Raw genomic sequence first — 14,903 nt, 5'->3', positions numbered from 1 at the left:
GACCAGGTTAACTGAGTACATAGTATAAAACAGGATAATAGATAAATATGCTCTTCCCTTTACGTTGTAATTTTACGTATACAGCAAGTTTTACATATGCATAGCAGAGGGACAGGCTAGCAAGATTCCATTGCCTTTTGTAGCATGAAACGCTGATTTAAGAATATGCACTCAAACACTTTTGATTAATAATATACTACAAGTTTTTAAACTAACAATTCCTTTTTTATCCAATCATCTGAGCCTTATTTCAGCATTTTCTGTCCAAGTTGTTGTACATAGAGAAGGTAATTTTTTGCTTTTGAAAATTATGTGTCCAATATTCAGTGCTATACTTTCTCTTTCTGTATTCCTTGGTGTACCACTTTAGTTTATCCTAAAGTGATTTTCATTGATGTTTTTAATAATGAAAGAATAAAAGAATTTTTTTTCCTTGCAAGTTTTATTTGTTGTATGCTTTCTTGATTAAAGGAGATTATTCTGGACTGAGATGGGGATTAATCCACGAATTGAAAGTTCTTCCCTTCAAGGCATTGGCCGACTGGTTATAGCTAGCTCGGATCTGGTCTGGCCCAGTGGAATAACAATTGATTACTTAACTGACAAGTTGTATTGGTGCGATGCCAAGCAGTCTGTGATTGAAATGTCCAATCTGGATGGTTCAAAACGCCAAAGACTTGCCCAGAACGATGTAGGTGAGGCTTTGGAATGGGTGATTTCTTCAGCTTGATTGAGTGTTGATGAGTGTTAAATACAAAATGTGTTTACACACACACACACTCACTCACCCCCCCACACACACCCTTAAACATATGGTGAGAAAGGAATACAGACAAACAGACTAACAGATTTCTCCAGAGATTTATGAGCTACAAAGATTACTTTAACATTGGAATGTTGGATAAAAAATAGTGATGCATAATCATTTCTCTTTGCCAAGATTTCTTAAAATCAGAATGAAAATATTGAACATTTTAAAACTTCTTTAAGAATAAGAACTTGTTCAGCTACTGTCATTTCTTATGTTTTCTCAAATGTCATTTTCACAAGTGATAGTATCACCTTTAGCCATTCATGCGCAAAGGTTAATACAGTTTTCCCTCCTATTATATTTTCAGATTTTGCATGGGGTGTCATGTATTTTCATAAATAGTTTTGAAACACTGTAGCCTATGCTAACTGTTAAAAGAGAAGTACAAACTGTTATGACATTATATAGCAGTAGGAGATTCATTTTGACTCAGGGAATCTGCAAAGACAGTATTTGAACTGGGCCATGTGGTAAATAGATGGTGATAAAACATTATCATTTGAGATAAGGCTGCAAAAATTGGTCTTTGTATGTTAGTACTGCCAGAATATGTTAACTGAAATTAATTCTGAACGTACTAGGGAGCCATTGCATATTTTTAAGCAGGAAATGTATCTGATAATATTGGTATATCAGGATAACCACTTAGGTAACAGTATAAGTGTTGGATTGGAATTTGGAGAGAAGGAAATGAGTTAGGAGGTTATGATAATTGTTCAGTCAACAGTTAATAAAGGCCTGAGCTAGAAGATTGCCATTTAAAAAGTAGAATGGAAGATTAGAATATTACAAAAATCACTGTGAATGAAAAACTGAGAGGATTTGGTAACAGATTGGATGTCAAAATGAAAGCCAGGGTGATATTAAAGATGCTTTGGGAATTTAGAAACTGGTTGGTTGGGAAGATGAAAAAACATGGTCTCTCTCTTTTAGGAAGAAGCTAACAAACTAATAATCCATGTAAGGTATTTATTTTGCCCTTTCTCTTTGGTAATGAATTTCTAGATTTGTATTATACATTAAATAGATCAAGATAAATATAATTAAAAATTTTACATACTTCCAAGCTTCTTTAAAAATTGACATACTTCACAATAAATTATAAGCTTGTGTATAATTGTAGACTTTTATCATCCATGTGCCATTATAGGAAGTAGAGATACAGTGGAGAGTAAAACAATTATGGTTCCTGTGAAGTCATGGAGTCTAGTAGGGGAGACGTACATTGTTAAAAAATACATCTCCCAAATAAATGTAAAGTTATAGCTTTGATATATGGAGGTATAAAGGGATTTGAAAATTCCTAACTAGAATGTAAAGACAACATATTCTAAACCAAAAAAGCATAGGAGATATTTTGTAAATAATTTGTATTGCTATAATCTGTGACTAATGCAACTTCCTATTAAATACAAATACAAATAATCTGGTATGTAAACATCTAAATAACCGTTCCCACCATTACAGTGCCATCTACTGGTAGTTCAGCTATGGCTCCCCTGTAAACAAAAAATAAGGAAGATTATATCTAGTGTGGGGTTTGTGTTGAAAAACAATAGCTAATTCTGACACATACTACAACATAGATGAACCCTGAGGACATTTTGCTAAATGAAATAAGCCAGTCACAGAAGACCAATATTGTATGATACTACTTACTTAGGGTATCTAGAATAGGCACACTTATAGAAACAGAAAGTAGTATAGTATTTGCCAGGGACTAGGGGGAGGGGAAAACAGGAAGTTGTTTAATGGGTATAGATTTTCAGTTTTGCAAGATGAAAAAATTTCTGGGGATTGGCTGCACAACAATGTGAATGTATTTAACATTACTGAAACTGTGGGTTAAGTCTTAGGCTTAGATGGTAAATTTTGTATTAAGCTTTTTTTTTATCACAGCAAACAAAACAAAACAATAACTATATAGAAAATTCCCTTCCTGCATTTATGGCTTTATTTTGGGACAAAGGCTAGAGACCAAAATGAATCTTAATGGCCCTGGTCAATAATGATGGGTGGAGATTCATTTCACCTGGAAAAATCGTTTGAGCTTGCTGCCAGTAGAGGGAGACATTCACCCTAATCCACCAAATCCATTGCTCATTAGCAAAAAGACTGGCCTGGGGAATGTGACTGAATGTGATAAAAGCTTCCAAACCTAGGGGTCCTTAGATTTAGCCTCTAACCACTTGAGACAGTATATTAAAACATTTCCCAGCTTACTAAATACTGGAATATCTTATCAGAGCAGTTTCAGTGGCATGGAGAGGTGGGTTTAGTTGAGGTAGGATCAGAAGAGGCCACTTACGGGTCGATTGGAGCCATGAAAATGGAAGCAGCAGATAATAAATAACTTCCAAAAAACTTGTCTGAGAAGGGAAGGAAAGAGACAAAAAGAAGTTAGAGGGGTCAAGGGGGTGAGGGAATTAAGATAGGAGAGACCTGAACATATTAATCAGCTAAGGGAAAGAAGCTGGTAAGATGAAGAGAATAGAAGAGAATTAAGGTAAATGAAAGGAGTAATTGACAGGAGCAGGAGAACAGTCAATGGACTAGTTTTAGTTAGGAGAGATAGGAAAGGAAATGTATTGGTGGAGATGGGAATTTGAGGAGGCTATTATGCAATTACCTTAGATTTTTTTAAATGTTGTAAAAATCTCAATTTACAGCAACCTGTAAATTTAGTCTACTACTTATTACTGCCATTCAAAAGACAAGGAACCTAAGACAAAGAGGGGTAAGATAACTTACCCAACTTACCCAGTCAAGTTGTTTAGTCTATAAATAGTGACAGAATCACTGAACACGGAAACATTCCTGCCCTGGTCTCCTTCTTATTGCTGGTATTATGTCAATCACCCACATTCTCCCACTCTCTGAATGCTGGATGACCATGGGCTTTGCTAGGACTTCATACCACCAGGCTCCCATTCTAAGAAGAGGTTCCCTCCTCATGTGGGTTCTCCTTGACGTAGGTGGCTCAAGGAAGTGGCTCATACATTGCTTAACAGCTGTATTAAAGAATTGATTTAGTGTAGGAATTGGGTATATGTTTCAGGCCTTGTCCTTTTAAAAATATTCATGGCAAAGACAAGATGTTTATAATGGATCTGAACTGCTTCCAGGTCACCCATTTGCTGTGGCTGTGTTTGAGGATCATGTGTGGTTCTCTGATTGGACTATGCCATCGGTAATAAGGGTGAACAAGAGGACTGGCAAAAATAGGGTACGTCTCCGAGGCAGCATGCTGAAGCCCTCATCACTGGTTGTAGTTCATCCATTGGCAAAACCAGGTACACTGGACGCAGTCTTTCTTTGACTGGCATCTGCAACTATTTTAATTGTTTGACGGCAGGGAAGGGGGTGTGTGTTGCACTTCTCACTAACTTGGGTAGATGTTAAGATCTCCTGAGATTTGGATTTCGTTTAAACTAAGATAGTCGTAATAAGTTTGGGCTTTATCCCTCCAACCTCAACTTTTCTTCTCCTGAGTAGCTTTTACTTATTTGCTCCTTTTCAAAGACTTTTGGGTTAAAGGCACTAAGGGCAAGGGCGGGGATGGGTGGGGGGAGCGATTTAGAAACCCGCAGTGGAAGCTTCTGCCTACACTGGGCTTTTCCCCACCTCCTGAGAATGCAAGTGAGTGAGCTTCAGCCAGGAGTAGGTAAGCAGATGGAAAAGCCACTTAGTTTCCCATAGTAACTCTTCTTTCTGAATCACCCTTTGTCAGTTTGACTAGATTATGAGTCAGGAAATAGGAGTCCTATCTTCCCAAATAGCTTCTTGAACAAAGGTACTGGCTAAACTCAATAAATACTCCTAAGGTAATAACATTCTGAGCTTATCTTAGAACCAGTGGCTCTTTATAGGTACTCTTCTGAAATAGCTCTTGATATAAACAGCTCCATTTAGATAGTTTCTTTCCCCCAAAGCTGTACACTGATTTTACACCTTTTCATCTCCAAGCCCATCTGTGAATGTACCTCCTCTCTGCTAGGAGCAGATCCCTGCTTACATCAAAACGGAGGCTGTGAACATATTTGCGAAGAGAGGTTTGGAACTGCGCAGTGTTTGTGTCGCGAAGGCTTTGTGAAAGCTCCAGATGGAAAAACGTGTCTGGCTCTGAATGGCCATCAGATATTGGCAGGTAATATGATAAACTATGTGGCCAAATTATCTTACTTTAGCTCAGGAATATTATTCTACATTGATTTTTATGCTTGTGCTAATTTTTAATATTTTGTATTATTAAAAGCTCCCTTGCTTTTAGCGATGCCAAGCTGTCTTTTTTTTTTTTTTCCCTCTGATGAGTTTGGCCTCCTCATTACAAACTAAATTCAATTGACTTCCTCTAGCTGTAAAATTAATGAACAAAAAATATTATTCCAAGTCTTAAGTTTCAGTGCTCCAGCCCCCCATTTTTGGTGGAGTAGCCCATCCTTGGAAATAAATGCCAGTATTTTACCAATTCAGGGAATGTTCAAAGACATTTTGTTTAGAAGTTTTATGGCCTCGATTTTAGAGGTAGTCATATATAAACCCCCTGCCACATGACTGTCTTTATATGAAAAGCAAAGTCCTTTGTAATAAATAAGTTTAGGATACCAAACAGGTGTAGGGAATCCAGCCCGACAAGGCTTGTGAGCCACGTTTTTAAAAACTAAACGTGACTTTGAGGAAGAAGAGATCTAATATGACATGTAAACAGTAGTACTGATTTACTTCCCTTGAATGTGCATCCAAACAGGTAAGGTGCATTTGGATTCATCTCTTGATATCTTATACCAAAGAGAACTTAAATTTTATTTTAGATGTTTTTTAAAAATTCATATTTATCCAATAGGCATGATATGTTAGGTGACATTGACAGCAAATAAATGGATTAATTTATCCATGGACCAGAATTGGATATTTTGGATTTTCTGAACTTTCTATCAATTGTTGCCTTAGGATAACAGTTCTCAATCTTTTTGGTTTCAGAACCTTTTTACACTCTTAAAAATGATTGAAAAACTCGAGTCTTTATGTGGGTTATATTTATCAAGATTTATGATATTAGAAATTAAGACTAAAAATAATATCTCTATTGAAGTTACAGTAATATTCCATTATATGTGAACATGTTTTATGAAAATAAATGAAATAACTCTATTTTTCAAAACAAAAATATGTAGTAAGAAGAATGGCATTGTTTTACATTTATATCTTTAATATCTGACTTAATAGAGGGCAGCCAGATTCTCCCATCTGCCCCTCTGTTAAAGCTGTTGCTGTGTTGTTTTGTTTGAAGCCTATGAAGAAAATCTGGCATCAGACACACATGGAGGTGGAAAAGAGAAGATTGCTTAAGAGCCTTTTCAGAGGACTTTTTTGTATATCTTCTTTTGATATTATATATATCAGAACTAGACAGGTGGTAGTTTCTTAGAGTTAGTTGCAATGTTGAATCTGAAGCCATGTCAATGAACTTTTTGTCCTCTGCTATGTTAAAACCCAGTGTTCTGTTTTGCACTTTGAGTGGATCTTTTGCCATGCATGATTTTGTTGCATCATGTTTTGGTCATTTAAAAATATTGATTGACTGAGTTATGCAAGTCTGCCAAATATCACATTAATATACCTACAATAACATTAACTAATTATTATTATCAAACTCATCAGAAAAGTCTTTTGAGTGTCTGGATTTTGTTAAAATTTTTTTGTGGAAAATTTTCCAGAATTCTACTTTCCACTTGAAAGCTTAAATTTGATTACTGGCAACAAGCACTGTGAGCTAATTTTCCTTGAAATGACGGCATCGCTTCATTCATTTTTGAGAAAATATCAAATCCCCAAATGTCAATGACATAGTTTATCAAACATTCTTTCAGGTAAAAATCATGTTCAATGAAAAAAAAAAAAGAGCCTACTTTTAGCTCGTATCTCTGAGAGTTCACAGGTGCCTTTCCTCCAGACAGCCATCATAACTTCAGTGTGTGCACAGTGTTTTATGTGTTGCTTCCCATTTCATTATGCAGAAGATTAAAGAGCCAGGTAGTCCATGGTCAAGATTTTTAAAAATTAGTAATTTTACTGCTCCATCATGGGCTTTTAAAGGTGAAACTGGAGTGTGTGTGTGCGCGCATGTGTGTGTGTGTATGTGGCAGTGAAGAACATGACCACAGTAGAGAACATGCTACTAGTATCATGACTTGATTCACACTAAAGCACCACACTTTCACCCATGTCTGCTTTTGCCCCATCAGTATCAATGTTGACAGTGAAAATAACAATACAGTTATTTGCCTTTTATGAAAATAGTTTTGACCTTCTAGATGCCATGCAGTGAGACCCCCGGGATCCATGGACCACACTTAGAGAATACACAGTGTTTTAGGGGATCCATTTCTTCCATGTTCTGGGGAGTTGCATAGGTCCCATGCCTATGTTAAATTATAGCTTGTTTATGCCCTTCCACATTTCTAGATACTGGCAAAATCAGGCTAAAATAAATGTTATAAGCAGCCTAAAGGAGAAGGGGTATATATGAAAGGCAGGCTGGGGAGATCATCTCACTAATTTGTCCTCAGTAATGGCGAGCAGTGATTATGAGCTGATTATGTTCGTAAGGATTTTGGTATTCTACTTTTATTGTTTTTGCCAGTACCGAGAAGAGTCCTGTCTTTCTTCCCTACTGGCTCTCCCCACCCTCAATTATAAGTTCATGGAGTGAAGCTGAGACGGTGTGGTGTAGCAGAGAAGGTTTTCTAAGGCACCAAGACCCTGGCAGTTTTTCTGAATCCTCCGACTGTAGGAAAGAGTCTGAACTCACAACCAGCAAACAGCCATAAATACAAATTAACTCAAACATTTCTTGAATCACAAAAGGTAAATTAATTGTATCCGTTGGCCTTCAATAGGTAGTGGAGCAGATCTGAGTAATGGAGTAATACCGTTGGACATCTTACCCAGCAGTAGAGAGCTTGAAGATAATATTACAGAATCTCAACATATGCTAGTGGCTGAAATCATGGTGTCAGGTATGAATAATGAGTTCTCCAATACAGCTTTGGTTCCAACAATTTCCATCCTACTAATTAGAAATTCTGAACGAACTCTCTAACTTAATGTTGACTAAATCTACACAAAGCTAGTGAAGACAAGCTTTGGACTCAGACTTTGGTCCTTCTCTTCTGAATGGTTTATCTGAGGAAGATGGCTCCATATTAGACTGGACATGAACTTTACTCATTGAGAGTCGTTGGACTGAATCTTTTTTGAAGAAATCTAACTTGGAAACAAAAGTGAAAAATAGGCCAGGACAGATTTGGGTGTATCCCCATCCATGCCTAGTATTTTTGGTGTTTGGCCCATTTAGCTTTACTTCCGTCAGTGTGAAAAGCAGATGGTAGTTGATAAGCACATATAGGCTGGTTGCTTCAGCTGCTCCAGAAAGTCCACAAACAGCAAATGTTAGATTTTTTTTTCTTCTATAATATATTGCCCATTTATCACCAAAATGCTAAATAATTTATTCAGTGTGTAACGACTTTAGGGAACCTAATTCTTTTATACTCTGTGTTCACTCATGAAGCTAGTGGTTTTCAAACTGGGCTTAGCTCAGCCCTAAAGCTTCTGCAAACCCCACCTCTTCTTCATGCTAAGTCTCTGCCTTTCAATCAGTGCAGCTCTGCTTTGAAGCATTTTATTTATTTATATTTCTGAGTGAGACTTAATTTTAATACTGTATGTGGCTAAAAATAAATTCGAGAACTCCACATTAGGGCATTATATACACTTAACCACAACTTTTGTGGTCAGCAAACTACAATTTTCGAGGCCCTGGGACCTCTTATCCCTCCTTATAGGATTTTATCAGTGTGATTTTTGATAAAATGCAAAGAGGTGAATATTTTTAGTAATAATAATTTTTACAGAGCTTTAGAGTTTACCAGGTCCTTTAAGTATATCCTCTAATTTGACCCTTATCACAATCTATCATTTTACAGATTTGAAAACTAAGATATGTGAAGTTAGTGACTCGACCAAAGATTTTGAAAATTATGACCAAGTAATTAATTCATATCAAGAAAAGAATTACTGGAAACATTGTCATGTTAAGAATAGGAATATTATTCATTTGGTGACTATTTATTTACCATACACCGTGCTAAATGCTGGTGATACCATACTTAGCTAAATATAGCCCCAGCCTCCAAGGTCATAGTCAGATGTGGAGACAATGTGGTAGAATAAAACAATATACATAATATATATTAGCAGTATAGAGAACCTTTTCAAAGTCACTAGGGATCCCTAGAGGTTCATAGAGGATATTTTGAAAGGCTAATGTTTGGGGGACTCAAAGACCAAGGTGAATGACAGACAGTAAATTAGGCCACGTGGGTGGCATGGGGGAGTGACAAAATGGCTAAAGATTTGGAATACATATATAACAGGCTGTGTTTGGCTTCATGCCTGGAGACTGCACTCTGCCTCGTGCGGAATAAATGAAATTGATTGTCTTGGTGAAGATTACCTCATCTTTCCCTCCCTGGATTGTGTTCTATTTTGTCTTAGCCTGTAAAGTTTTAGTTCTACCTGTGTTAGGCTAAGGGGTCTTATTTATATTTTGTTGTGAAATTTCATTTCAAACAAGTATCTATATTAAAAAAAATTTGAAAACTTTATGTTAGATTTTAGGTCCATATCTTTTTATTCTCCAAAGACACAGAGTGATATGGAGCAAGTAGATCTGTGTACAACATGGCAAAGAGATTCAATCATAAAAAGTTTCATTGTCAAATTCACTAAAATCACGAATTCTTCTAAATTCATGAATAAAATGTAAAATTCTTAATGTAGCCTGTTGAGCCCTGGAGAAACTAGCCTGTACCCACCTCACCAGCCTCAGTTGGTGTCCTTCTATCCCCAGCTTTCTACGGCCTGCTTCCATTACATGGACCTTGCCTGTAACGTGCAGGTGTTGTTTTCTCGGCCTACAGGGCTCTTTCTAACCCCACCTCCCCAAGTCCTGTGTATCCTTCAGATCTCAGCTTAATATGCTCTTTCTCAGAAAGCCTTTCCTAGTCTCCTGACCAGGTGAGGCGAGAGCTGTTTCAGCTCTCTTGGAACCCAGTATTTTTTCTTGATTGTGCTTATTACACCTATACTTCAATAAATAATCATGTAAGAAAACAGAGCCCTTGTCTATATTCTCCACCACCGTATTTTTGGCCCTCATTAGGATCTGGCACATAGTAGGTACTTCAAAATGAATTAATTTTGTTAATTTTACAAACAGACCCCAGAGTCCTTTCTAGTGTGATAAAGCTAATTCTGATTCAGGCTGTCACAATACTCTTCTTCTTTATCATTCTTATCTAGATATGTAAATATAATATTTTATAGTTCGCAAAAGATTCTTTTAAAACTTTTTCCTCAAGTTCTCACAACCACCATGTGAAGTAGACTGGACGGAAACTGCCATCTGCATTTTAGAGAAGAGGCACGGGAAGCATAAGCATGCCTTCCTTGTGGAGCTAGTTTGCGGCAGGAGGAGCTTTGGCTATGGCTCATCCCTCCTGCAACTGCACATCCATTGCTTTTCATTATGCAAAGCTGCCTTGGGGTTTGCAAGTCACCAAATAAATCCTGAATCATATGTTAATTTAAGGTAATTCCGCAAGTGATTTAAAATGTCTTGGGTAATTTGATACTGTCCACCATATACTCCGAACAGCCTTGTGATTTGGGAGCTAGTCTTCCAAATAAATGCTGAATCCAATGGATAATTGAGTTAGTCTGAACTTATCCATCTCGAAGAGTCATGAGTGACAGGAGGTGACCAAGCAAGCATGAAAGGCCCGTGTTCCCACAAGAAAAATCTTCTCACTCAAATAGCTAAGCAAACCAAACGCAATTACCCGATGTCTGCATTCACATGGCACCTGACTCCTATTTAGATCATTTAACTTTCTTTAATTTATGGGCAACTTTGGAGGGTTTCTTGACCTCCTCTATACTCAGATGAACAAATTTACCAGTGAAAAGACAGAAGATAGTTTATATCCTACTGTGGTATGTCAGGTACCCCCAACTCCAACAGAGAGGAGGCATTTGGAGAATGATTATATACATAAATAGCTAAAGGAAAAAACAACTTGCTCATGTTTATGGCTCAAAAGGCAACTCTGTCTTCTGGGGCATTTGCATTTCATTGGAGTATGAAATGAAATGATCCATTTACAGCATTTAGTTTGTATGGTTCATGACTCTGTAAAAGTCCCCTGAGGTGGGGCTTCCCTGGTGGCACAGTGGTTAAGAATCCGCCTGCCAATGCAGGGGACAAGTGTTCGAGCCCTGGTCCGGGAAGATCTCACATGCTGCAGAGCAACTAAGCCTGTGCGCCACAACTACTGAGCCTGTGCTCTAGAAGCCACGAGCCACAACTACTGAAGCCTGCATGCCTAGAGCCCGTGCTCCGCAACAAGAGAAGCCACCGCAATGGGAAGCCTGCACACCGCAACGAAGAGTAGGCCCTGCTCGCCGCAACTAGGGAAAGCCCGCGCACAGTAACAAAGACCCAACACAGCCAAAAATAATAAATTTGAAAAAAAAAAGTGCTTTGAGGTTTGCAAGTCACAGCATAAATCTTGATAATAAACATACATTTTGACATACATATTCTATTATATATCAAACATAATTTTAGTAAATTGACAATAAATCTTTTTATGATTAAATCTCTTTGCCATGTTGGTACACAGATCTACTTGCTACATATTAGTTGCATATCTTTGAGAGAGAAGAATATATTGACCCCTTTTGTATGTCACAACGGTTGGGAATTCTCAAATAAAGCAATACAATTTTTGAAGTTTGAGTCCATTTAGTCCTAGAAGTTGTATAGTTCAAATTTGCAAATGCTTTAAAAAATTATAAATAAGTTCACATGGGGGTCTTTGAACACCACATAATTCTTTAAGACTAAAGATTTGTTGAGAGCATGTAAACAGAAACATATGGTTTGTGGATCCTTTAATATAGATACAGCTTACAGATCAGCACAGTGTTTCTATTTGGAGGTTAACCTGCCCCAGAACTTGAGAAAGGAAGTACTGGAATTTTCGGTAGAATGCAAAACATTGAAGTCCATTTTCTCCTCTGAGGTCTGGAAATAATCCTGTGGGGTTCTCGCTGTTTGCAGATGATGATGACTGTGGTGCCTTGGGATGCAGTACACAGGCTTGGTGTGTTTCAGAGGGAAAGAATGTCACATGTCGGTGTTTGAAAGGATTTGCCGGAGATGGAAAACTGTGTTCTGGTAAGAGCAAAATCCAAATACACATAATATCTGGAAAATAGTGAATCAGAAACATTCTCTCAGATCATACTGATTCAAAAGCTCCAGAAGGATTTATGTTACCCTCAGGATTGAATACATTATTTGATATTAGCTAAAAAGATAATGGGTGTATGAATAGAAAATAAGAAACATATAACATATCGTTCTATTACATTGAGTTATATTAAAATTCCATAATATAGACAATTGACATTAAGGAGAAGAATTTTTTTTAATATAATTGATTTTTTAAAAAAATTTATTTATTTCATTTACTTTATTTTTGGCTGTGTTGGGTCTTCGTTGCTGCACACAGGCTTTCTCTAGTCGTTGCGAACGGGGGCTACTCTTCGTTGCGGTGCATGGGCTTCTCATCACGGTGGCTTCTCTTGTTGCAGAGCATGGGCTCTAGGCACGCGGGCTTCAGTAGTTGTGGCTCATGGGCTATAGAGCACAGGCTCAGTAGTTGTGGCACATGGGCTTAGTTGCTCCATGGCATGTGGGATCTTCCCGGATCAGGGCTCAAACCTGTGCCCCCTGCATTGGCAGGCGGATTCTTAACCACTGCGCCACCAGGGAAGCCCCAAGGAGAAGAATTTATAATTAGCTTTAAAAACATGAATCTGAGTTCAAGTCAAATTTATAAACTCCCCAATTCCAATAAAAACACAGCTTTTCCCCCCAAAGGCTTAGGTCATAAGTTTTAGTTTATTAAATAGGTTTTGCTGGATGGGTTACTATTTTACATTGATAGCCGTTATTGTAAATGTTCTTATGGTCTGAAACTCTGGCACAAAGTGATTTACTTACACATACTTAGGTAGTCAAACACTGAGAAATCTGTAAAAATTGATTCAGAAATGAACTTTAAGTCCAAGATGCAGGGTTTGCATCACATTTGCAAGCAGTACCTGTAAATGGCTGGATGATTGTATGTACGATTATACTATCCTTTCCTACTCTTTTCCTTTATACCAGGATTGCCTGTGTATTTCACTAGCTCATCATTTTGCCCACAGATATAGATGAATGTCAGATGGGTATCTCAGTTTGCCTTCCCACCTCCTCCAAGTGCATCAATACTGAAGGTGGCCATGTCTGCCGGTGCTCAGAAGGCTACCAGGGAGATGGGATCCACTGCCTCGGTAAGAGAGCTGTGTGCGGAGGGCCAACGGTGAAGGCAGGCCTTGGAGAATCACCAAACACTGGGTGTGGCGGGCCGAGAAAAGACAGGAGAGAATTGCGGTGACACACATGTTAAGACTAAAAGAGGAGTTGTGTGATCTGTTCAAACTGACATATTTCAGTTTTGGGTAAATAATCAATTGCGTGCCCTTTGGCCGTGACCACACTAGTCAGCTTCTACACTCTGCAGAGGCTGTTTTCCCCTCTGCCTTTCTAATTCTTTCTCTGGGGGTTGAGTGACATCAGTGCCTCGTTGATAACGCCACACCTCGAGCCATCATGGGGGAACTGGACAGCATTTTCTTTGACACTGAATTTGGCAATTGAACCGTGGTGAACTGCAGAGCTGATGTGGGTTTGTTGGCGGTCACGGCTGTGTGTAATGGGAAGGAAGCATGGTTCTGTGAAAGGGCTCACCGGCTGGCTCTTGATAAGTTCAAGCCGTTGACATTTAGAATCAAGCAAGGAAAGATTAAGACCTCTTTCATAATCACCATCCTCTGCCAAGGTCTGGGTGTGGCTTGCTGGGTTGGGAGTTCACTTAGTGGATGTCATGTACCATTCCAGGTGTAACACAACGTCACTGTACAAGTGAAGACCTGCCTGAAGCCATCTTGGCCCAGTAAAATAGTTATCTCAAGTTTTATGGGGCTTTAACATGTCTCTTTCAGTGTTTTCCTTTCCTTCTGAAAACATAAAAATCTTTTCACTGTGAGGGGCAGATACCTTGATAACAAACTAAAATGGCATTGCTTTCTCCCACATGTTGAAGTTAAAGATGAAATATCTGTCATAACTACCAATTTTCTGGATCTGGTTGGTTTAAATCAGACCTTTATCAGATTAGTTTTGTGGAGTCCACAGACATCTGTAAACGCTCTTTTAAGCACATATTTGGCTGTCAATTGGGAAAATGTCACTGCTCTAATTAAGCAGGCTCATAGATAATTTAGACAAACAGGCTTTATATTTAATTTACTTTGAAGAAAAAGGAAGGTATACTTTCTTGGATGTTTAAACTCATTATACTCTGGATTCTCACTCTGTTACTCACCCATCTCCTTCCATGGAGCAGAGTGTCATGGCCCAGCCTGCCTGGTTGGCATGGTGTCTCGGGCCACATGGAAGCACTGAGCTTGTTCTTGTTCTCCGCACTGCCCCCCAGCCCCATGTATATATAGTAGATATAGAGAGGTAGTAGATATAGTGCTTTGAACCATGCCTGGCACACAATAAGTGCTATATAAAACTGTTGTTGTTATTCTTAAGAGTAGCTGTGTTTCTTGGCCAACAGTACATCATTGTTTTTGCTTCTCTCTCATTCTCAAGGTGATAATTCATAGAGATTACAGTAGGATGTCAGATAAAAAAAAAAAAAGACTCCCTTTGGGCTATTCAGGTTAGTGATTCAATGTGGCAAATATTTAATTGACCCCTATTAGTGCAAAGACACAGTGCTAGGATCTGTGAGGAATACCAAGATGAGGAAGGCAGTCCTTGCTTACATGGAGAATATGATCTAAAAGAAATGCAGCTGTGATAAGTGGTAAAGAAAGGTATGCATCATAAGAGAAGTAAAAA

At 38.1% G+C, this 14,903-nt stretch overlaps 1 protein-coding gene across 1 annotated transcript in view; it reads left to right on the top strand.

Annotated features, from left to right (window-relative positions):
• The window catches only part of EGF (epidermal growth factor), an 84,558-nt gene that overhangs the window by 52,767 nt on the left and 16,888 nt on the right, over window positions 1-14,903 (top strand). The window contains exons 13-18 of the mRNA XM_061192055.1: window positions 472-695; window positions 3,937-4,104; window positions 4,809-4,958; window positions 7,711-7,830; window positions 12,000-12,116; window positions 13,157-13,282. Of these exons, the coding sequence (XP_061048038.1) occupies window positions 472-695; window positions 3,937-4,104; window positions 4,809-4,958; window positions 7,711-7,830; window positions 12,000-12,116; window positions 13,157-13,282 (905 nt within the window). The remainder of the gene's footprint in view (window positions 1-471; window positions 696-3,936; window positions 4,105-4,808; window positions 4,959-7,710; window positions 7,831-11,999; window positions 12,117-13,156; window positions 13,283-14,903) is intronic.

The sequence above is a fragment of the Eubalaena glacialis genome, chromosome 5, assembly GCF_028564815.1.
Source record: "Eubalaena glacialis isolate mEubGla1 chromosome 5, mEubGla1.1.hap2.+ XY, whole genome shotgun sequence".
NCBI classification, from domain to species: Eukaryota; Metazoa; Chordata; class Mammalia; order Artiodactyla; family Balaenidae; genus Eubalaena; species Eubalaena glacialis.
This window is presented reverse-complemented; position numbering and strand designations above follow the sequence as displayed.